General features: G+C 44.2%; 1 protein-coding gene across 4 annotated transcripts in view; it reads right to left on the bottom strand.

Annotated features, from left to right (window-relative positions):
• Positions 1 to 19810: 19810 nt before the first annotated feature.
• KCTD1 (potassium channel tetramerization domain containing 1) overlaps positions 19811 to 24477 on the bottom strand; it is a 207403-nt gene continuing 202736 nt past the window's right edge. For all 4 annotated transcript variants that reach the window (XM_066246696.1, XM_066246699.1, XM_066246698.1 and 1 more), the window contains exon 5: positions 19811 to 20757. In XM_066246696.1, the coding sequence (XP_066102793.1) occupies positions 20599 to 20757 (159 nt within the window). In that variant the 3' untranslated portion in view covers positions 19811 to 20598. The remainder of the gene's footprint in view (positions 20758 to 24477) is intronic.

Genomic DNA, 24477 nt, shown 5'->3' with positions numbered 1-24477 from the left:
TTTTTTCTTTCAAAGGTGAAAATGTTATATTTGAGAACCTTCATACTGCCATATTTTCAAAGAGTCAAGTAAGAAAACAAAAGTTATCTTCTCCTTAGCTCAGAAATAAATAAAAAGGGCATAAAATTACTTTTTAAATTATAACAGTTGGAAATTTAACACTAGCATCCCAAGTGAAGAAAAAAGAAGGCATCTACTATATATTTCAGATTACTTTGGTTGGGGTTTTCCCCATGTGGTATTAATATTTCTTCTAATTCTTTTTTTTTTTTTTTTTTTTGGTATTTTTCCGAAGCTGGAAACGGGGAGAGACAGTCAAACTCCCGCATGTGCCCGACCGGGATCCACCCGGCACGCCCACCAGGGGTGACGCTCTGCCCACCAGGGGGCGATGCTCTGCCCCTCCGGGGCGTAGCTCTGCCTCGACCAGAGCCACTCTAGCGCCTGGGGCAGAGGCCAAGGAGCCACCCCCAGCGCCCGGGCCATCTCTGCTCCAATGGAGCCTCGGCTGCAGGAGGGGAAGAGAGAGACAGAGAGGAAGGGGGTTGGGGTGGAGAAGCAAATGGGTGCTTCTCCTATGTGCCCTGGCCGGGAATTGAACCCGGGTCCCCCGCACGCCAGGCCGACGCTCTACCGCTGAGCCAACCGGCCAGGGCCAATATTTCTTCTTTCAATTCATATTACCAAAACAGTAAAAACCAGGAGAAAATATTTATTTCATATACTCATATGAATATATACCCAAATTATAATTACTAGGTTCATGTATTGAAGCACTTAGGCTATTGTCTAGAAGAATATATATGTTTGTTATTATTTATATTATTACTGAACTGTTGGGAGGAGTAAATGGGTCACATCCTATTCATAGCAACACATCTGTGGTGCATGCAATCGCTACGCAAGAAGCATGGATTTTGAACCTCATTCTTATCACTTACGTTCTTTCTTACAAACATCAGGTAGGCTCACTCGTAACTCTGGTATTAATTATTTTACAGCAAAAATATGAGATGACACAAATAGATATGGTTCTCAAATATTCAGACTGAAATCTGTTATCACCCTGACTTGCTGAGCCTGTATCCTCTGCAAAGACATTGTTAGGAATTGCTGGCATAGAAAATGTTTCTAATAATTGTTGGTCATAGACTGTATGCAAATGACTTCTGTTAGAGCATGCCTTATTAATAAAGAAAAAGTTTTAAAAGAGAAAAAAGGGTCCGAATGTGTCACCAGCCCATTTCCTTTTACTACCTTGGCTCTGCTCTCTGTCACGATTTCTAAAAGGACAGTACAGTCACTGTCTTCACGTAAGCCCTTTGCTTTCCCTTCTCAGCCTGCTGTGTCTGGCTCTGGATCCCAGCTCTTCCCCATTGTCCCCTCCCAGGTGGGCCGTGGCCTTGTCATTGCCGTACCTGATTGACGGGGTTCAGTCCTGTTCCTGTGTGACCTCGCTCAGACATTGGACATTCTCTTTCTCTCTTTGAAATTTCCTGTCCACGCCAGGACCACACCCCCCTGTCCATTCTCCCTGGCTTTGTGGGCCATCTTACCAGTCATCACTCCAAAGCCACATGTTACATTCAGCGCCTCTCCCCAGTGCCCACTCTGACTGCCAGTGCCCCCATTTCTGGACACTGGGTTGTCCACCGGCACTTCCTGCCACAGGCTTAAAATTAAGCCCCCTTGAGAGGCCATGTTACCCGCCCTACAAAAGCAGCCTTCGTGTAGGCCTCCATCCCCTCGTTCTTCCGAAGGCTCCCCGCCATCTGGAAGCCCGAGGTAGATACTGTGGAATCATTCTTGATTCCTTTCCCCCCTTCACCACCCACATCTAATTGCTCATCAAGTTCTGTTGTTTCTACCTTGGAAATATCTCATGAATTTGCCCCCACTTGCACCTCGCAATTGCTTCCATTTATCATAGCTCCGTGAGACAGCTGGAATAATCTCCTGATTTATCTCTGCAGTCCCTGTCTGCTCTACTTCCGTCTCCAGTCTGTCACAAAAATAGTGTTTCTTAAAAGCAAATCTAGTGACACCACTCTTCTGCTTAAAAATGTCAGCGATTCATTGTTACCTAGATCTGGTTTCCACACAGGGTCCGCCCGGGCCTCGGGGGCACCTGGAGGGAGATTTCTGGGGCCTAGCCCATGGAGTCCGAGTCAGTCAGAGGGGCCTGGATATCAGCAGTAAGAGGAGCTCCCTTCTTCACTTTCCCAGAGGTCCCCAGCTCTCTTTCCCTGCCCCACCAGGAACCTGCTATTCTTAGCCTACTGGCCTCGCTCTCGCTCTCACTCAAGCCTCCGTGCTTTGCCCAGGCTGTTGTCTCCACCCGAACACCCTCTGCTTCCCACTCCCCTGCCCTGGTCTCCCTGGAGGGGTCATCCTACGAGGTTCTGCTCTTGCCCCCAGCCCTGTGAAACCTTCTCTGGCTCCCTGCGATGGACCGGTTCTCTCCTTCATGTTCCCAGGACAGTGTGCCCCATCAAGGCACTTACCAGCTCTGCTGACATATGCATTCCGAGGCCATCCCCACCCCTTGCTGGGAGCACCCCCTCAAAGGCAAGATGCCATCTGCCCTGCCTGCCTGCATCTTCAGTGTCCAGCACAGGGCCTGGCTCACCAGCGCCACTCAGTGCTTGGCCAGTAAGTCACTGAGTGACCCTCCCTTCTCCCTTCTCTTCTTATTTCAAGTACTGTCTGTCAGATGGAGCCATTGGCAGTGCTAATCGTTAATAAAAATCGAGTGTGGTTTTGTAAGTGGTGCTCTAGTTAGGGCCTCAATTTTCTCCCGGTCAGATCTGGTAAATTTTATCTTACTTATTTCTTTTATTTCAGTAAAAGAAAATTGACGAGGGCCGACAGGGAAGAGGATCCTGGGCCTCCCTCCCCTGGGAGGCTTCTCAACTCGGATCTCTCCTACAGCTGTTTCCTCTGGGCGTATTGAGAGACTGCCCACTTTCGCTGTGAAGAACCTCAGGCTGACAAGCCCCACTGAGCTGTGATCCTGGGAGTTAACATCTGTTTCTTCCCCACAGGGCACTGCCTTCTGGCCTGGCTTTCAGGGCCTGGGGAAGGTCTTGGCAGCAAGGCCCAAGGCCAGCTGGGCAGAAAGGGGGGTCTGGAAAGACACATGTAGGGCTGAGCACCCATCTGGAGGTGCAGCAACGCATTCCAGGAGGGAGTGCTTATCTGTGGGCGTGGCCCTTTAACTCAATAGTTGGCCTTGGCTCTGTTTTCATATTCACCAGAAAGCAGGAAGGGCCTGAGTAAAAAATTTTCAAAATGTGAAAAATGACAAGAAGACTAAAGGTAAAGCTCATAGGAACTTTGCATACACACACGAAAGAGAAATATTTTAGCTTTAGTCAGAACAAGAAGAGACAATATAATAGTGAAGATTTACTGAGCCCTGTCCGCTAGGTGTATTAATTTCATTTATTCAAATCCTCACAAGATTGTAGATACTATTGCCAGTATCCCTAGTTTATAGATGAAAACTTTTAGGCACAGAGAGGTTACCCAGCTTCCCCAAGGTCACCCAGCCAGCGAGCAGGGATGTGAACCGACCCTGGTCCCTGCTGTGCACAGTGCTCCTCAGGACAGGAAGAGGCCGAGGCCCTGCTCAGAGGGGTCGGTGCAGTGTTATTTGTGGCTGAGAAAAGACAGGTGACCTCACAGCTGTCCTGCTTCTGCCTTTCTGACCTCTGACAAAGGACTGCTCAGATCGGCAGCTGTAGATCAAACACAATAAGGAAGGAGCTGGACTTCGGAATTGGTGCAGAATGTGGGCTGGCACCTGGCAGTTTTATGTGAATTTGAGTCTCATGGTTTAGATGAAATACCTTTCCAGGTAAGTAAAGGAGTTGCAGATGCATTCACCAGTGACATTTCATAGAGAAAGAGGGCAGAGGATGCAACTGGAAGTCAATGACTTCCAATGATGAAAAAGGATCTAAAAGCAGACCATTAATGGCATCTTTTTTATGTTATGTCTTAGGTAGGATTTTTAAAATTGTAAATAACATAAACCAATTTAAACAGCTTGAATAAAGGAGAGCTTATTATGAGGTTACAGAGCGGTCTCACAGAAGCGAGAGGAGGGGCCTGACCAGGCCTCCACAGTGAACCAGAGCCAGGTAGTCAATTGCTGTCATTTGCTGCTTTTGCTGTGCATTTGCCTCTGGATTTTCTCTTGGCCATGAACTTGGTGGCTTGCAGAGCCTGGCTTGATAGTTCCTCTTTTCAGGAGCCCAGCCAGACTGAGAGCAGATTCTCTTGGACCCAATTATATATTCAAAAGTAAAGGACTCTGGACTGACCAATGTGGGGAGGGTCCTGAGTGAAAGAGCTGCTCCAGCTATAGAGGGGGTGGGGTGAGGAGGGGGTGTGTGTGTAGCCAATTCGCAAGGCGGAGGGCTAAGGAACTGTTCTCAGAAGGGCAGTGGGGAAATGTTCTCGAAGCTCACACCCAAATTTCTTGCCAAATTCTGGTCTAAATGTTTATAAATAGTTTATCCAAAAAAGCAGACACCCTTAACCCCTTCAAAAGAAGTCATTTCTCTTTTGATGTACTTACAGGTGGACAAGGAGAATGACATAAACATAATAATCAGGCTGATCTTGCTGTGGAAAAGCTGTCAGGGGACCAATTTCATCTCTGTCTTCGAGGGGCCGGTGCATTTGCAGTCTGGCACACGGTGGGTTCCCAGGGACTGACTGAGTGAATGAACAGTGCTCAGTGATGACACAGTCCTGTGAGGTCATAGCTGTTGAGAACACCTGTCCCACGGAATACTGATTGATGGCTCGGTGTCATCCTGCAGTGAGAACTTTGACAGTCTGCTTCAGTTAGACAACTCTATTAGTGGCTTGGGGGAAAACGGACAGGCCATCCTTACAGAATTCTCAGGTGACTCAAGACTTGAAGGAGAGTGAACAGCTTCTTGGAGGACAGATGTAAAATTCCCAAATCACCCAAGAGACAGGAATGAAACACCGAATCTATGGAATTTCACTGGGATTAGTGGTAAATTTTTCCTCTGGTTATAAATGATCAATTGTTCAAGGGATACAAGGAAACTGGCCTGCTGGAAGTCCAGCTCAGGGGCGGTGGGGGAGGTCCGTTTCCTGGGCTGTGTTAAGCTGGGTATACAGTTGACCTTTGAACAACATGGGTTTGAACCGGGCAGGTTCACTTCCATGAGGACTTTTTCAATAAATATACAGTTGGTCCTCTGTATTCCTAGGTTTCTAATCCACAGATTTAACCAACCACAGATCAAAACCAGTATTTTCCATCTGCATTGAGAATGCATGGATGTGAGGGTAGGGGGTGACTATGCATTGTTCTATGCTATTTTACATAAGGAACTTGAACATCCTTTGATTTTTATTTCAGTGGGGGTACTGGAACCAATCCTTTTTGGATACAGATGGAGGGCTGTAGTTAAGTTTTTAGGGAGTGAAAAGTTATAGTGCATTTTCAGCTGTGCCTGTGTGGGGGGGATGTCAGCACCCCTAATTCCTGGTTGTTTAATGGTAAACTATACTGTCAAGATCAAGGGCATTTTTTTTTTTGGTATTTTTCTGAAGCTGGAAACGGGAGAGACAGTCAGACAGACTCCCACATGCACCTGACTGGGATCCACCCGGCACGCCCACCAGGGGTGATGCTCTGCCCCTCCGGGGCGTCGCTCTGCCATGACCAGAGCCACTCTCGCGCCTGGGGCAGAGGCCAAGGAGCCATCCCCAGCGCCCGGGCCATCTTTGCTCCAATGGAGCCTTGCCTGTGGGAGGGGAAGAGAGAGACAGAGAGGAAGGAGGAGGGGGTGGAGAAGCAAATGGACGCTTCTCCTATGTGCCCTGGCCAGGAATCGAACCCGGGTCCCCCACACGCCAGGCCGACACTCTACCGCTGAGCCAACCGGCCAGGACGGGCATTTTTTTTAAGTGAGAGGAAGGGTGATAGTAAGACTCCTGCATGTGCCCCGACTGGGATCCACCTGGCAACCCCTGTCTAGGGCCAATGCTCTGATCAACCAAGCTATTTTTAACACCTAAAGTTGATGCTCAGGCCAAACAAACTATCCTAAGTGCCTGGGGTGATGCTGGAGCCATTTGAGCCACTGGCTGTGTGTGTGTGTGTGTGTGTGTGTGTGTGTGTGTGTGTGTGTATGTGTGGTGGTGGTGGTGGTGGTGGTGGTGGAGTGAAAGGGAAGAGGAAGGGAGAGAGAAGCAGAGGGTCACTTCTCCTGTGTGCCCTGACTGGGAATTGAATTCGGGAAGTCCACATGCTGGGTGATGCTCTATCCACTGAACAAACCAGCCAGGGCCAAATCAAGGGCATTTTAGTTGAAGAAAATGGAGCTGCTTAATCTTATGAAGAAATTATGAAGGGCAGTTTCAATGTCTTTTTTGAAACAGTGGAGCACACAGCCCAAGGAGAAGATGCGCAAGGTAACAAGGGCAAGCTGCCCATAGGGGCGGCAGTGACTTCCGTTCACGCAGAGGATTGCTGTTCCACATTATTTCTTGTTTGGTACCCTCACAGCCTTTGGGGAGAGTTGGGGCAGATGATGAAATACTGTCATCACGGCTAAAGGAAATGAACAGCTAAAGAGTGGTTTAAGTGACCTTCCCAAGGTCACATTTCTCACAAGCTGCGGAACTAGGAGTGGAGAGTAGGTGTTGTGGCTTCCAGTCTGATGGACTCCTTAGGCTTCCTGTGACCAAGCTGCTGAAGGAGAAGCTGGAAAGCATGGCAGGGGTGCTGTGGAAGTGAGTGGGTTCCCGTGCCCCCTTCCACCAAGTGTCTGATTGTGAGGAGGAGGGTGTCATCCTGTGCAGGATGTCTATGTTCTTGACTTTCGCTGATGATGAGAGGTTGGGATGGACTGATGGGTCAGTGTCCCCCACCAACGCCCCCACCAGCAAGCCCCGACATAGCTTGTGAGGGGAATGTTCGATGTGAGGGCTGAAAGACAGTGCTTCCCTGACTTCCCACTTCTCAATGAGTTAAGTCATTTATTCAAAGGAATGATTTAATGAAATAACTCTTTCCGCCTTTTGGAACAGTATGTCTAGTACTGGGACTTTACTTCAAAGGCTATTCCTTCTGAATTAATTGCAAACTTGAGCTTTCATTTATCTGAGACTTCCTAGTTGCTGGAAGTGACAAATCAGACATTTAGTGTGGGTTACAAAGTGCTCAGCAATATGACAGCTAAATGCAGTGTGTGGTCCTGGACTGGTGCCAGTTGGCAAATGGAACACGACAGTTCTAAAAAAATTATTGGGTTGGTTGGGGAAATCTGAATATTGACACTGTGTGTGTGTGTGTGTGTTTGTGTGATACGGTCACATGAGGTTAATTTCTGAGAGTCATGTAGGAGTATGTTCTTTTTCTTAGGAGATTTCATGCTGAAATACTTAGGGTGCATTGTCAGGATGGTTTCAATTAATTTTCAAGTGGCTCAGCAAAAACAATACACACAGAGGAAAGGGGAGGAGCAAATGTAGCAAACTGTTAACAACTGAGGGGTCGAAGTGATGGGTATATAGTGCGATTTGTACTATTATTTTAATTTCTCTGTAGGCTTACATATTTTCAAATGAAAGTATGGGCAAAAGTGGTTAACACTGAAACAAAGGCAAATCTCAAAAAAATGCTTGACTGTCTTGTGAGCCTGAAAATGAAATGGCTCCAGTGGTGAGTAGGCAAGTCGAGGCAAACCACATTACTCCTCTCAGCTGCGGAAACCCAGTAAGCTACAGAATAAAACAAAGGCTATTTTGTGTGGTAGATGAACTCATTTATCAGCCTCATTCAGACTGGAGAGGCAGAGAAAAAGATCAGACTGTTTAAGTTTCTCTTCTCCACCCCATCCTGTCACTCTGATTAACCCTGTAGTTGTTACCCAGTGTTTCTAAGAAGAGGAAACAGCCCTATCTAAAACTCGAATACAGATAGGATTCCAATATGTAGCCAGGCATAAAGCATCTTTGAAATACAAACCATAATTATTTTTGTTTTTCTGACCAGTACTCTTAGTTTAAAAGAAATACAGAATTTAAGAATCTATTTAAAATAAATTTTAATGTTTAAAGTGAGACAATTTGCCAAATATAAAAGTAATTAAAAATGTATTACAAATTTATCTAAAGAGTAACAAAAAATAATTTTTTTTTAAACAGAAAATGTGTAGCTGAAAAGTGTTTGGGTTCCAAATGTGTCATTTAGAAGGAGATTAAACTTGTTAGAGACACTTTTATGGACCTAGGAAAACTTCACCTAAGCAGCCTCCAACCTGTTTGTCAATCTGGTGTGCCTCTCTGAACCAGGGAGTCCGCTGGGCACGGGTGTGACAGACAGTTGGCCAGGCCTGGCTTAGAGTCTGCGCTCCTTCCTCGATCCACTAGTTAGCTCACTCCAGATACTATTTGTGTCCGCTCATGTTTTTCCCCCAGTTCAGTGTGTCTAGATGTTTATCATTGCTACTGATTTCCTCAGAGAACTAGCTTTAGATTTCATTTTCTCCACTGTTTATTGTTTTCTATTTTAGTGGTTTCTGTTCTGATCCTTATTTATTTATTTTTATTTTTGTTCTTCTGCTCACTTTGGATTTATTGGCTCTTTTTTTTTCTAGTTTCTTTCTTTTTTTATTTTGACAGAGACAGAGAGAAAGACAGAGAGAAGGACAGATAGGGACAGACAGACAGGAAAGGAGAGAGAGGAGAAGCATCAATTCTTCATTGTGGCACCTTAGTTGTTCATTGGTTGCTTTCTCATATGTGGCTTAGGGGGGTGCTCCAGCAGAACAAGTGACCCCTTGCTCAAGCCAGTGACCTTGGGCTCAAACCAGTGACCTCTGGGCTCAAACCAGCGACCATGGGGTCATGTCTGTGATCCCATGCTCAAGCCAGTGACTCCATATTCAAGCTAGTAAGTCCGTGCTCAAGTCAGATGAGCCTATGCTGAAGGCAGCGACCTTGGGGTTTCAAACCTGGGTCCTCTGTATCTTAGTTTGATGCTCTATCCACTGCGCCACCGCCTGGTCAGGTCCTAATTGCCCTTTTGATTTCTTTCCTGACTCAGGGTTGTTTAGATATGTATTATTTAGTTTTAAAATATTTGAGGATTGTCCAGAGATCTTTTCATTACTGATTCCTAACTTAATACCAGTGTGATTAGAGAATATCCTTTGTATTACTTATTTCTTTTTCATGTTGTTAGGGTTGCTCAAGTCATCTATATCCTTAATGATTTTCTGAATACTTTTTCTTTCAGTTCTTGAGAGAGCTGTGTTGAAGTCTCTGACAAAAATTGTCATTTGCCTGTATCTTCTTGTAATTCTATCAATTTTTATTTCCCATATTCTATGCTAATAATGCTCTGTTGTTATGTGCACAAAAAATTTTTTTTTAAATGGCAAGGTGTGTGTTTTCTTGACTTCTTCATAATAATGAAATGCCTTCTTATCCCTGGTAATATTCTCTGCTCTGAAATCTGCCCCACCACTACAGCATTCTGAGTTATCTCGACAGTGCCCCATTAATTATAAGGTTTTCTACCCTGGCTGAAGTGAATAGAAACTATTGCAGGCCCTGTGTGAGCTATGGGGATTTTTTTTTCTAATTCTTCTACATAGTTCTTTGGGTAGTTTTCATAGCCTTGGGTAGTTTTCTCAGACATATGCACTGCTCAGTTCTTAGCTAAAAACTTTGGATTCACTCTTCATTAGTTTTTTTCTCTCTCTCTCTCTCTCTTTCTGTATTTATGTCTCTCCTCTTCATTTCTCTGCTCTGTAAACTCTAGCTGTCTTGACTTTTCTAGACAGCCAGCTCTGTCTCTTCAACTTAGGGAGACCACAGGCCTATGACTTGGTTTCCCTTCCTTGCACCATCCTTGGAAACTTTCTTAAGGTAGTTAGGGCAACTGAAGGGCTCATCTTGCCTGTTACCCAACTGTCAGAGATCACTGTCCTCCTGTTTAATATCCAATGGCTTGGAAACCATTGTTTAATATGTTTTGTTAGTTCTTTAGTTCTTTCAGATAGGAGAGTAGATCTGTTATTCCATATTGGTCAAATGTGGAAGTCCTCCATGACTTTTAATGGAGCAAAATCCAAAGTAAGCATTAAAAAATCCATAGTGTTTGAGGGACTTACTGTTGCTAATAATTGATTCCTTATTACATGTTAGTTATGTTACATACCTTTTCATTTAATCTAGTTTTTATAAGTACTAACAAGCTGTCCAAGTGAAGAAACTAGTAACATGAAACCCATACTCTGCTTTGTTTTAGGACTCATAGACTTCACTTATTTATTTCATCTGCCACCAAAAAGCATTTCTTTAGTGCCTGCTAAGTGTGACATACATATAAAAAAGTCAGATTTCTCCTGTTGAAGATCTAAGTTTGGTCCTTAGATGTAGTTATGTAAGCAGATAATTCAATATTATGTGGTAAGAGTAATAATAAAAGTATAAATAGAGTGAGTTAGAACCACAGGAAAGGGTCAGTCAGCTGAGGGACATATGGGAAGGTGGTGATAATGAAAAAGGTCTTGAAGAATGAGTGGTAAGTGATCAAGTAATGAAGAGGATAAATATATTCCAAAGCAGGGAGACTTTAAACAATATGGCACTTGGGGGAACTAAAAGCATTATGCAGAAGTCTGGGTTGGCCACAGATGAGGTTGAAGGGTAGGTAGAGTTAAATAAAAAAGGAACTTGGAGCCTGACCAGGTGGTGGTGCAGTGGATAGAGCATCGGACTGGGATGCAGAGGATCCAGGTTTGAGACCCCAACGTTGCCAGCTTGAGCGTGGGCTCATCTGGTTTGAGCAAAGCTCACCAGCTTGGACCCATGGTCACTGGCTTGAGCAAGGGGTTATTCGGTCTGTTGTAGCCCCACAGTCAAGGCACATATGAGAGAGCAATCAATGAACAACTAAGGCAGGGGTCCCCAAACTACAGCCTGAGGGCCGCATGCGGCCCCCTGAGGCCATTTATCCGGCCCCCACTGCACTTCCGGAAGGGGCACCTCTTTCATTGTGGTCAGTGAGAGGAGCACATTGACCATCTCATTAGCCAAAAGCAGGCCCATAGTTCCCATTGAAATACTGGTCAGTTTGTTGATTTAAATTTACTTGTTCTTTATTTTTAATATTGTATTTGTTCCCGTTTTGTTTTTTTACTTTAAAATAAGATATGTGCAGTGTGTGTAGGGATTTGTTCATAGCTTTTTTTATAGTCTGGCCCTCCAATGGTCTGAGGGACAGTGAACTGGCCCCCTGTGTAAAAAGTTTGGGGATCCCTGAACTAAGGTGTTGCAACGAAAAACTGATGATTGATGCTTTTCATCTCTCTTCGTTTCTGTCTGTCTGTCCCTGTCTATCCCTCTCTCTCTGACTCTATTTCTGACTCAGTAAAAAAAAAAAGGACTTGGACGCCACAACAGGAGACAAGATGGTTCTGAAAGCAATGAGGAAATACTTTTGAGCTTTTAACAGGGCAGTGAGCAGGTTGTAACAGGGAGGATGCTTTGCAGGAACCATACTCCCAATTCCCAGCAGAAAATCCAATTAAGATATCCTAGAAACAGTCTACGTCAGAGGAGTTGATAATGTGACATTGGAAAGTGGCGGTAGAGAGGGAGAGACTGACTTAGAAACATTAGGAGTACTCTCTATAGACCTTGATGACCTGCTAAAGTGGGGAAGGCAGGAAGTGGATTCCTGGTTTGGATGGAAGGAAGCATCTTGAACTGAGATAGGAAATCTAAGAAGAGAAAGGAAAAGTCTAGGGGCCAAAATAAGTTTAGTTCTGTATAGTCAAATAGAGACATTTTATAGACTCTACATCTGTCATTGCTTTTGACAAAATATATTGAAATGATCTGATTACATCTTACTCACCTGCCTAATTAAAAGTCCAATGACAGGATAATGTCTTATTTGTCACTGTATCCCCAGAGCTGGCTACCCTGCCTGAAGCACTGGGAGAGGTCAGGCCTGAAGCACACACAGGTGACAGGAAAGCCACTGATGGATGAGGTCACCCAGGGAGAGAGACAGGAGACCCAGAAGGGCAGTGACACATGCAAAAAAGATGTTTACACTTTGGGGTGAGCGTTTGAGAATTGAGTGACCCATGGCCTCGCGCTGTCATGTGGCTCCTCTTCCATGGACCCTGTGAAATGCCACTTCTGTGCAGTCCTGCTGCCTTGTCAGTGTTTTTGTTTTAGGGAAGTCATTCCCTTTTTTTATATTTTTAATATTAACAGAAAGGCTTTTTTTTTTAAATAAAGGATTTTATTTATTGATTGATATTACAGAGAGAGGACAGAGATGAGGGAGCGAGAAATATCAGCTCATAGTTGCTTCGTTTTAGTTGTGCATTGATTGCTTATCATATGTGCCTTGACCAGGCAAGCCCAGGGTTTCAAACCGGCGACCTCAGTATTCCAGGCCGACGCTCTATCCACTGCACCACCACAGGCTAGGCAGAAAAGGCTTTTAATGATTCTGCAGAAATCATTTTGATTCATCACTTGACTAGCTTTGTTTAAAAGAAAAGCTCCAGAGAGCAGGCAGGGCTGTGGGTGGGGAGTTGAGGGTAGACTGGAGAGAAGCAGAAACCTATGGGGAGGCAGGCCTGGGGCTGGGGGTATATGCAGTCTATCTCCTCTCCCCCACCAGCTGTGGGAAATAACTCTTATTTTGAAGTTATAATGGCATTAGGGAAAAGATGATAAGGTCAATGTTCCATTTTCGAAACACGTCTATTCTGCTTAAAGTAAAGAGGTATAACTGAAGTTTTTCATGAATATGTAAACAAAATTTTGGGGTATTTATAGACATTAAGAGACCAAATATTTGAGAATAGGACTTATAGGAAAGCAGTATTTTATACAATGTAATGTCTCAAATAAAGAATAATACATGAAAATGTAAATGTCAGTCTCTATAAGCATCTGCCTCTCACCATTTCCTGTTGCCAATCCAGTTGCCCATACTGCTGACTGATAGGAAAACTAGCTTCACCAAATACGTTGTTCAAGATTCAGACCTTTAGGTGATCCTTTAAGCTCTCCTCAGACTGGGTTTAATCATCTTTCCCTTCTGGTCTTGCTTCTTTGCCAACTAATGTGATGCTTCTGTGACAAGGATTTGGTCTTCAGCTTCCAGAACAAGCTTTCTGAGTCGAGTTCCAGAGTTTGAATAAAACGCACGGCAAGTGTTTCTCAGGCTTTTTCAGTCCTCGAACAGCCAGTACAGCATCTGTTTGTTCCTTATTCCTTATGCTGACAAGCACATTCTCATCGACAGGCTGGGAGAAGTGAGGGCACTCTGGGTTTCACACTGAGAGTGAGGGAGAGAGGAGAAGCAGAGAGAGAGGGCATGGACTTGGAGTCATGTGCAACACAGTCGGGTGGAGCTCTCTGAATCTAATGTATCAAAGCGTAACCAAAGGAGATGCATGTGCATTGCGCTCAATGGCTGTGGTTAGAGGTTTACACAGTTCTTCAAAAATTCTGAAATAATTTTTTTTTAACGAGAGACAAAGAGAGGGACAGATAGGAACAGACAGAAAGGGAGAGAGATGAGAAGCATCAATTCTTCATTGTTGTTCATTGACTGCTTTCTTATATGTACCTTGATGGCGGGTGTGGGGGGGTCTACAGCAGAGTGAATGATCCCTTGCTCAAGCTTGCCACCTTGGTCTTGAGCCAGTGACCTTTGAGCTCAATCCAGTGACCATGGAATCATGTCTGTGATCCCACGCTCAAGCCAGCAACCCCACGCTCAAGCCAGATGAGCCCACACTCCAGCCAGCGACTTCAGGGTTTTGAATCTCGGTCCTCTGCGTTTCAGGCCAATGCTCTATCCACTGTGCCTGCTCAGGTGAGGGTTTGAAATCATTTAAATTCAAAGAAACTCATAAATTAAAATATAGGAGGAAAGGGGATGCCAGCATACCTGTAGTAAGCTATTGTTATTGGTGGTATTTCTTGTCTGTAAAATTTATGTTCATTCAAGTCTCTGACAGCTTTTGAAGGGGAGGTCTAACTGGTGGGCTATTTCCACAGGTTGGGGGCATTTCTCTACCTCAATAGAAAAGGATGTAGGGCCCTGGCCGGTTGGCTCAGCGGTAGAGCATCGGCCTAGCGTGCAGAGGACCTGGGTTCGATTCCCGGCCAGGGCACACAGGAGAAGCACCCATTTGCTTCTCTACCCCTCCGCCGTGCTTTCCTCTCTGTCTCTCTCTTCCCCTCCCGCAGCCAAGGCTCCATTGGAGCAAAGATGGCCTGGGTGCTGGGGATGGCTCTGTGGCCTCTGCCTCAGGCGCTAGAGTGGCTCTGGTCGCAACATGGTGACGCCCAGGATGGGCAGAGCATCGCCCCCTGGTGGGCAGAGCGTCGCCCCTGGTGGGCGTGCCAGGTGGATCCCGGTCGGGCGCATGCGGGAGTCTGTCTGTCTCTCCCTGTTTCCAGCTTCAGAAAAATGAAAAAAAAAAAAAGAAAGAAAAGGATGTAGGCCCTTAGGTTAAATTTCAGGTAAGTACTCCATTCCCACAAACTCAGTCTGGCCTTCAAAAAAAATAAAAGCCAACCATTGTTTAATAAGCATCAATGAATCAGAAAAAGGCATGTCACAAAAGTACTCCCAGAATAGTCTCGTCTACTTACTGTTCTTAGCCTGGATTGAGGGAGCACAGCATTCTCCAGTCTTTAGCAGACTTGCCTGAATGCAGAGTTGCTTATGGTGGGTATTGTTAAAATACAGAGTCCCAAGCTCTTCACTTAGAGATTGAGAATCAGTACATCTTTGGGGAGATGGAGTGGAGAGGGTGGTGATGGACTTTCAGAATCTATAACTTTAACAAGTGCCTTTTATATATCTTCCAAGCAGGCAAGTTTAGAAACCTCTGATATAACCAATGTAAACTTTTATTGAGAAGAGCTGCTGGAGAGGTACACAGTCAGAGAGAACATGTCTTCTCGGGGCTGTCGTTAGCCGCAGATTTTATTTGTAATTCTTACTCTATAACTGGTAAATTACTATAGTGACAATTTGTCTGTGTCTCGTAATAAAGTACACCACAGTTTTCAAGGACAAAATCACTTTTTTGCATGTGTTAGGAAACTAGAAAGAGTTGAATACAGGCATCGACTGTGGAAAGATTTTGGATTTATCAACGTTCTGATCTGTAAAATCGGGATAATAATGAATGCCAAATTCATAAGGTTTCTATGCAGACTGAAGGAAAGAACATCTTTAGAGTCCTTAGCATGGTGCCTGGCATATGGTAAGCATTCAATGAAGGTAGCTTATTTTTGCTATTGTCAGTGACATGCCAGGTTTAACTCTTTACAATCAAATGGTATTATGCCTAAAAGTTTGCCTCAAATTATCATTTTTAAAATAAAACTTGGCCCTGGCCGGTTGGCTCAATGGTAGAGCGTTGGCCTGGCGTGCAGGAGTCCCGGGTTTGATTCCCGGCCAGGGCACACAGGAGAAGCGCCCATCTGCTTCTCCACCCCTCCCCCTCTCCTTCCTCTCTGTCTCTCTCTTCCCCTCCCGCAGCCAAGGCTCCATTGGAGCAAGGATGGCCCGGGCGCTGAGGATGGTCTATGGCCTCTGCCTTAGGCGCTAGGATGGCTCTGGATGCAACAGAGCGACGCCCCAGAGGGGCAAAGCATCGCCCCCTGGTGGGCATGCCAGGTGGATCCCGGTCGGGCGCATGCGGGAGTCTGTCTGACTGCCTACCCGTTTCCAGCTTTGGAAAAATGCAAAAAATAAAAATAAAAATAAAAAAATAAATAAAACTTATGTCCTCAAACAATTTAATTCTTGTGTCATCACACATGATTCCACCCAAATAGGGTTTTTCTAGAATGCCTAAAATTGCTTTATTATTTCATAACCCTCAGAGTTACAAACCCTGTAGACATCTTCTTTGGTCTGTGCATTTGAAAAAATGAATTGGTTCCAACATCTGCATATCTAGATTTCACAGACATCTAATTAGGTGTACAGGAGCCTGCTCTCTTGCTGGAGAACCTGTGCAGGTGAGTGGGGGCTGCCCTTTGAATGGGCTACACATGCTCCTGCTTCTCTCTCTCCTAATTGATGTGACTCACCTGGCCCTTGTAAGCATCTGAGTTTGTCACTTCTACACCCAAGGCGATGTCTTATTTTCTCACATATCTTTGGATTGTCAGCTCTTAGCCAGGTAGGTTATGATGGATGAAATGGAAGAATAGCCACTTAATTGTCTGCCACACCAACAGACTATTCCCAATCAAGTCTGCAGACCCCTGGTAAATACCCACAGAGCCCACTCCCATGTTTCTCCAACAACTCCTAAATGAAGTCCAACCCAGCTTGCCACTTGAGATCAACCCCCACTCCAGTCCAATTCCACCTTCCTTTTCTAGCATGTCCCATCTTCCCCAGTTAGCCAGCTGCACCCCACACCATGCTCTGAACCTGCCTTATGCTTCCCCAGCTGAGCCTCTGCCCTCCTTCTGTCGCCCTTCGTGTGAAAGTCCACCCATCTTTCAAGTGCCACCTCCCCTATGATGCTTTTCTAATATCCCCAACTAGATGCACTACCTTATCACCTGGCATTTCCATACCCTTGGTTTGTCAATATGAAATAGCACATATTCTTAGTACCTTGTCCTATAGTTAGCTATGTGCATCCCCTAATTCTACCACTTGATGTGCGGATTCCTACCCACATCCAGTCTGGCACGGCAGAAACCATGCCAGGGTCATCATATACCAAAACTGAGTCCCCAACATATTGTAAAGGATGGGCCAGATATTTAAACACAGGGAGACATTTCCATTGTGAGCAATATATTTCTCTAAGAAGAAAGTGCTTTAAATTAATAATCTACCTTCTTCCTCATTCTATTACAACATAGAAACTTACTTCTTCTCAAATACTTTGGGGCTCTCCTTCTAAAGCCTAACTGAACAGTGGCTTTTATCATATCATTTACTTGACGTCTTGGAGTTATAGTTTCCTTCACTGAGAAACATGGCTAATACAACCTCTAGTGTGAGCATAAGGACTCGATGAGTTAACGCCAGTTAGAGTGCTTGGCCAGTGCTGGCATGGAGCCAACATGAAGTCCATGGCTATTATTATTACTATGTAGAAACTCACCTTGTGTTTAGAAAGCAGTTTGGAAATGACTCGCTTTATTCTACTTTCCTAAAATACTTGTTAGAAAATAGCGGGTCAGAGATAATAGTTTGTGTGCCCTGGACTAAAGGACTGTATTTTGCTCAAAAAATAAACCTAAAAGATTGCCAATGAATGTTAAAGTCATTGGTGAAAGTATGTTGAGGGATAAGATTATTTGTGTGGTTGACCAGGGAAAAGCTACTTTTACATTGGAAAAATATGGTGGCTGTCACTTTAACCAAGTGGTCAAAATTATCATCACCAAAGAAAAACCACAGCTGACATGCAATAGGATTTATAAAAGCAAAAAATAAAAAATAAAAATAGAAAAAAATTACTGCCACCATATGGACCAAACAGACCCCTGTGATATGATACCGTGAGAAAGAGGTAACATCATCTATGTAGATTTCTTGCAAAAATAAAAAGTTGATCTGACTCTACCAATGGGAGACCAACCAGACAAATTCAGATTGTGTGACAAAACTACAAAACAGTTGACTTAGACTCTTTGAATAAGCTAATATGAGACCAATAAATAAATAAATAAATAAAGGGAGGAGGCTTTTCTAAGTGAGAATCTAAAAAGACATTATTAATAAATGACACGTATGAACTTTGATCAGGTCCTCTGAAAAAAAAGCACAGCTCTTATGACCCTTATTGTGACAATTGGTGCAGTTTGAATATGAGCTACATATTGGATAGATGGGGAAAATATGATTGTGACTCACGGATATTTTGGTTTATCCATAAGTAATTTGGTATCTGGGAATCTATATTTTAAGACCTAAAAATGTGAGAATTACATGGGACCTGGTAGCTCCACTCTGTCGCATGAGTTTTTTGTAGAATGTGCAATTGCACGATGGAGTATATAGGTGTCGTACTCTAAAGTTGTACACCTGAAATTCCTATAACATTATTAGCCAACGTCACCCCAATAAATATAATTTTTAAAAATCTGGAGGAAAAAAGGAACGTGAAGTTGGATCATAGTTGTAAAAGTGGGCCTAGAACTTGCAAACTAATAAAGTGGATGATGACAGCTCAGGCACCGAGTTGGGTGGAGGGATGGGTGGGGGCAGTACTAAGTGTGCACAGGGAGTGCCAAGTTAATGCTGACCAGTGACAGTGACCAGCAGAATGTCCAAGGGGATGGCTCTTGATTTACTAATTTAGGAAAATTCTGCCTGATGAGAATGGATTCCTAGTCGAGTTATATAGCAATTAAATTTTCCTTTTAGTAGGACGTGAGGACCAAGCAGCCAGTGGAGGCGACCCGGGCTGTCCCCATCGGAGCCAGTGCTAATCTCAAATAAAGGGAAATGACACAACTACGTGGAAGCCTGGCTGGCAGTCATTAGAGTAATTGAGGGTTTGGGCCCTCTCTGTGTTTCAGGGGGTGATAGGAGCCATTAATAGCTTACTTTTAGTTTCAGAAGCCAGAGATATTTTCATTACTAGTGTCCTCGGGCACAGACTTTTTAATTTAAAAAAAGAAAGTAAGTTCAGGATGGAAATCGCCCATCACCACAGGAACATCTCTGTAGCAGAAACACATTCCAGTTTACCTGTCAATCTTATCGTCATGCCAGGTTTATTCTGAGTGTCTGGAAATGAGTAAAGAGGAAGTAGAGCAGAGAGGTGATGGCAGGGCTGACGGAAGAGCCTCCGGAATCACTAATGCCTTGGAAAAGCTGAGGGCTGAATTCCAAAGTAGTATTGAAACCTCAGGTTTCTTACCTCTCTGGCTGATATGGAAGTGATCATCTGGCCCTGAGATTCACCCTACCTCTTCCAAAACCCTAATGCCCTACATTCTGTATCCTTTGGAACAGGTGTTCCAGTCGGTTTAGGTTGGCTACAGATTCTGTGTCACTCTCCCCAGCAGGTGGATATTATCACCCTACTCTCCCCTCACTGCCCCTCGTATTGCCCCCAGAATCTGGGTTGGTTCTGTGTCTGTTGAATGAACTGGTCGCTGCAGAACTACACGGAGTAGTTCCAAGTCTAAACTGTCAAAAGACGGTGGCTTCTGCTTCCTCCCTCTGGGAACACTTGAGCTTAGGACACTCCCTCTTGGAACCCAGTTCCCATGCTGGGAGGGGCCCAAGCCACATGAAAGGCCCCAAGCCAGTATCAATTGGCAGCCCCATGCGGGAGCCATCTTGGATGTCCCAGCCCAGTCACGCCCTGGATGACATCATGCGCAACAGCAGCAGGCTGGTGAGAGTCAGTCCACTACAACAGGACCACAGAGTCACGAGAGAGGAGAAAATGTGGTTTTAAGCTGCTACATTGGTGGTGTTGGCTCTGCAGCAATAGGTACCTGGTATTTGTAAACAAAGAATTCAAAAGAAGAAAGATGATCTTGCTAACCAACACAGAACAGCAAAGCATGGGACATGCACTGGCTGAGTGAGAACAGTACTGTTTACAACAGGTGGCGACATCTTTAGCTTTTAGTGGGTTTTGACTTTGAAACTGGCTTCAATTTCTAAGGCCTCTTTTTGATGCTCAACACAGAAAATTGAAAAAAGGAAAAATTTCATTTTAATATAGTTTCACTCCACCATGTGTGTTTCAAACAGACCTTATTTTTTAAACAGAGTTTATTGTATTTAATACATTATAAAATTTGAAAAACTGTAGGAAAGCAGCAGACTCGAACTGGTGCAACTCTAACAAGTAATAATTCTGGCCCCTTTGCAAAACGGATCAGTTTAATAACAAAGTAACGTTCACATCTGTGAGGCGGACAAAAAGGTGTGACTTCTGTACAAACCACATTTAATATTTCATGTCTAACTTCTTTCGAATGCAATGTGCTCAGAAGAGTTTTTCTGAAGTTCTGCCCGGGGTCCCTGCCTAGAAAGAGACATGAAACCTCCATACGCAAAAGAAACTGATTCAAAGTGTGTTTTTAAAAAAAGAGACAGAGAGAAAGAAAAAGAAAGACAAAGAAAAAACGAAACAATGGATGGCTGTTGGCAATGGAAACGGGAAGGAGATGGTCCTCACTGCTCATGGCTTGTTTATTGGTCAGGGGCCACGGGGCCCAGGATACCTCATGGCCATTGCAGCACCAACTGTAGCTACCACAAGTATTTTTTTGTTTGTTTGTTTTCTTTTTTGCATTTCCTACCTTCTGACATATATATATATATTTATATATTTTTTACACCTTGAGGATATCACTATTCCAATTGTTCCCGTATGAATACAGATGTGGTCTCTATTGGATATAAATGTGTCTTTAATTCAATTTCAGGTCCAGGACTTGGTTTTGCTGTTCCAACTGCACATAAAGGTCCCTTTTTTTTCGTTTGTGGTCTTCGTTGTGTATGTTTTCTTTTTCTTTTTGCATAAGAAATATGTCCGTTTAGTCCAGAGGCTCTTGCTTTATCCGGATGACGGAGGGTCCGCGGGGCGTCCGCCTCAGTTCCCGGCGCAGGACGTATTCGCTGAACTGAGACGAGTCCACTCCTCCCCCACAGGAGCCCACGATTTCAAACCCCCTTTGCTGCAACCTCTCGAGGACCTGGGAGGGGCCGAAACAAGCATCTGGTTAGTGGAGAAATATAACAGCCCAAAGAATTACCCCCAAATTTGAGATCATGTGCAGCTCTGGTCAAGCTTACCCAACCTCTAAGTCTCTCAAAGTTTCTGCTTTCAAACAAAGACTTGATTAGAGAGCAGGGAGGGAGGGAGGGAGGGAGAAAACATTTCTAACACCCAAAATGTGCTTTACATGCTAGCTTGCCATAAGCCAAGTTCATTTAATCATTATACCAGGGGTCCCCAAACTACAGGCCCGCGGGCCGCATGCGGCCCCCTGAGGCCATTTATCCAGCCTCTGCCGCACACCCGGAAGGGGCACCTCTTTCATTGGTGGTCAGTGAGAGGAGCATAGTTCCCATTGAAATACTGGTCAGTTTGTTGATTTAAGTTTACTTGTTCTCTATTTTAAATATTGTATTCGTTCCCATTTTGTTTTTTTACTTTAAAATAAGATATGTGTAGTGTGCATAGGGATTTGTTCATAGTTTTTTTATAGTCCGGCCCTCCAACGGTCTGAGGGACAGTGAACTGGCCCCCTGTGTAAAAAGTTTGGGGACCCCTGCATTACACCCTCCTGGCAGAATAGGTGGAGTTAGCCTGTTATATAGATGAGAAAACTGAGGTTCACAGTAAGTGATGAAATTGGGCTTCTAAATCAGGTCTGTTTGGCCTCAAATCCCATGGTTTTTTTTTTGCAATATGTGACGCTAGCTTCTCTAGAAAAAAAAGACTCACATTTCAAAGCTCATTTGCACTAAAATATATTCTGTGAGGTGAAGGATATGGGAAGTCAGAGATATTATCTGAATTTACTCAGCCAGTGATTCACTCTCAACTCATTTGTTCCTAACTCTGCCATTGTTCAAGTTTCCTGACACTGAGTTAATATATTTCAGTGTGGAAGATTGATGTCAGTTCAAAAGCAGAACAAACTGAAGACAATTGAGGTTTACCTGCAGGTTTTTAAGTCTGTGGCATTTGAAACAGATTTATTGCCTTGCGTGCATTCAGCGGGGCGAGAATAAACGTAATGGGGATATATCAGAACACATATCCAAAATAAAGAAATTCTAAACGTCTCATATAAACATTAGGTAATCTATTCTTTAATGAAATCAAATACCTAATGCCAGAAAGATCTCTGGGTGTGTCACTGCATGCCTAACACTTAATGCTGGAAACAGTTCCTACAACGCTTAGACAGGCAAAATACAAGCAACTGTGCTACTGCATTCTGTTTCTTTAGGAATCCAACAAATATTAGACTTGCAAATGTTCCCTGCCAGGATTCTGAATATAATTAAATTGCTTCTACGCCACTCTAAAGGTAGGGTGACGCCATCATAACTTAAAAAAAAAATGTTTGGCTTAATTTGTTTTTTGAATGAAGTGAAATGTTATTAAATACCTTTCAAAATGTAGTCAAAGTAAACCCTTACTGTTTTTTTTTAAAATTATTATTCTCTTTTTGGCCACCTAGTTTTATATATGCTATAATCTGATATCTTGCAAAATAGGTAACCAGATAAGATAAGAAAGCAAGTGTGTGCTTTCTGAAAATTAAAACTACAAATGCTGGCAAATTTTAAAAGAAGTCCTTATGGGGGGAAAAAATGAACCTTCTACCCTGCATTTGCTCTATTTCTGGAGATATATTCACAATGAATAATCCCGCATACCAGTCAACAAAAGGACGGGTTGAAAAAGACACTCCCTAAATTCAAAATCAAGATGTGCTTTGGTGGCAGGTGAAGAGGCGAAGAACAGCCCTCTAAGGGGATTTCCCTGGTAGAGGCAGGAATGTAGCCTGTCAGCAAGAAAAACCCCAGTTTGCTGGGCCAAACCACCTCACTGCAAAGGCTTCTGTGCCATGAGGAGGACAGGAATTACAAAGGTAGAGGAAGCTTTGAACAATAAAGAACTGAAGTCTGATAGCTTTTGTCTTTCAGCATTGTTACAGTTGCTAAATTGCTAATAAAAGGAAATCCCACAGCTTCCTCCCCAGGGGGTTCAATATGCACAATATGATAATTATGCAACATGATCCAATGCTACCTTAGTTGTGGTCAAAGCTTAGTCCGACAGAATGCAAATAGCTTATGTTTCTTAGCCATGGCATCATAAACGTCAACTTAAAAGTTCTATAAAATAAATGATATCATTTGAGAATATATATATTTTTGCATGTGTGCACCAGAGAGAGATGAGAAGCATCAACTCGTAGTTGTAGCACTTTAGTTGTTCACTGAATGCTTCTCATATGTGTCTTGACTGGGGGGCTCTAACTGAACCAGTGACCCCTTGCTCAAGCCAGTGACCTTTGGGCTTAAGCCAGTGACCTTGGGCTCAAGCTGGCAACCCTGTGCTCAAGTCAGAAGAGCCTGTGCTCAAGCTGGTGACCTCAGGGTTTTGAACCTGGGACCTCAGTGTCCCAGGTTGACGCTCTATCCACTGTGCCACGACCAGTCAGATTTGAAAATATTAAAATCATTCCGTGGGGTCTCAGGTCTCAAGCGCCTTATCTCAAAGCCTGTGAAAGCCTAGAGCAGGGGTCCCCAAACTTTTTACACAGGGGGCCAGTTCACTGTCCCTCAGACCGTTGGAGGGCCGGACTATAAAAAAAACTATGAACAAATCCCTATGCACACTACACATATCTTATTTTAAAGTAAAAAAAACAAAACAGGAACAAATACAATATTTAAAATAAAGAACAAGTAAATTTAAATCAACAAACTGACCAGTATTCCAATGGGAACTATGCTCCTCTCACTGACCACCAATGAAAGAGATGCCCCTTCCAGAAGTGCGGCGGGGGCTGGATAAATGGCCTCAGGGGGCCACATGTGGCCCGCAGGCCGTAGTTTGGGGACCCCTGGCCTAGAGGATGGTGCCTATTTCTTTTTCAGAGGAGCAGGGAGTTAGTGGGTCATGACCATGTTGTACACTGGCAGTAATCCAAGCGAAAAGTCTCCACAACTGATCAGACTTGAACGATGGGAAAACTTGTTAGGCACCTGATTTTATTCAATGGCCCAAGGGGTAGACTACGGCTTTACACATAAGAGGAGAGCAGGCAGGGTGTGGGAGGGGAGGGTGTCAGGAAGGTCCCCCAGGAGCCTGCCCGGGGCGGAGTGGGTGTACCTCTGGACCTGGAGAACCGGCTTCCTGAGAGCGTGGGACCTCTAGCATGCCTAGGGCCAGTTTCTGCCCATAGTTTCTGCTATGCTGCTCCCAAGCATCTGCTCATCAATTTAAAAGAGTAAAAATATATATAAAAAGAAAACTATAAATAGTTTGGAAGACCCCCTCAGGAGGCAGAATGGTAGAATGGGTGCTTCCAGTCTGAGCTTTGGGAGAGGTTTTGTTGGGTCAATACTGAAAGTCACGGGCCCATTCCAATGAAAAAGCAGAGGGACCCCCAAATCCTCATGCCATTTACTTCAAATCTTCTTGAGTCACATAGACCTGGAGTCACGACCCAGGTGTGCCTCTGTTTTCCCATCAGCAAAACAGGAGGACAGTGTGCTCACAGGCTCGGGAGCTTAGACAACAGTGCAGGTTTCGAGCCCTGCGTTGTGCCCGGGGACGCACGTGTTCACTGATGACCACACCCAGCAGCATCTGAGGCACATGGCACCTCATGTGACGTGACCAAAACCTCTGAGTTCCACCACTCTTTCACAGACTTCTCCATCTC

This window comes from Saccopteryx bilineata, chromosome 11 (assembly GCF_036850765.1).
Source record: "Saccopteryx bilineata isolate mSacBil1 chromosome 11, mSacBil1_pri_phased_curated, whole genome shotgun sequence".
Classification (NCBI taxonomy): Eukaryota; Metazoa; Chordata; class Mammalia; order Chiroptera; family Emballonuridae; genus Saccopteryx; species Saccopteryx bilineata.
This window is presented reverse-complemented; position numbering and strand designations above follow the sequence as displayed.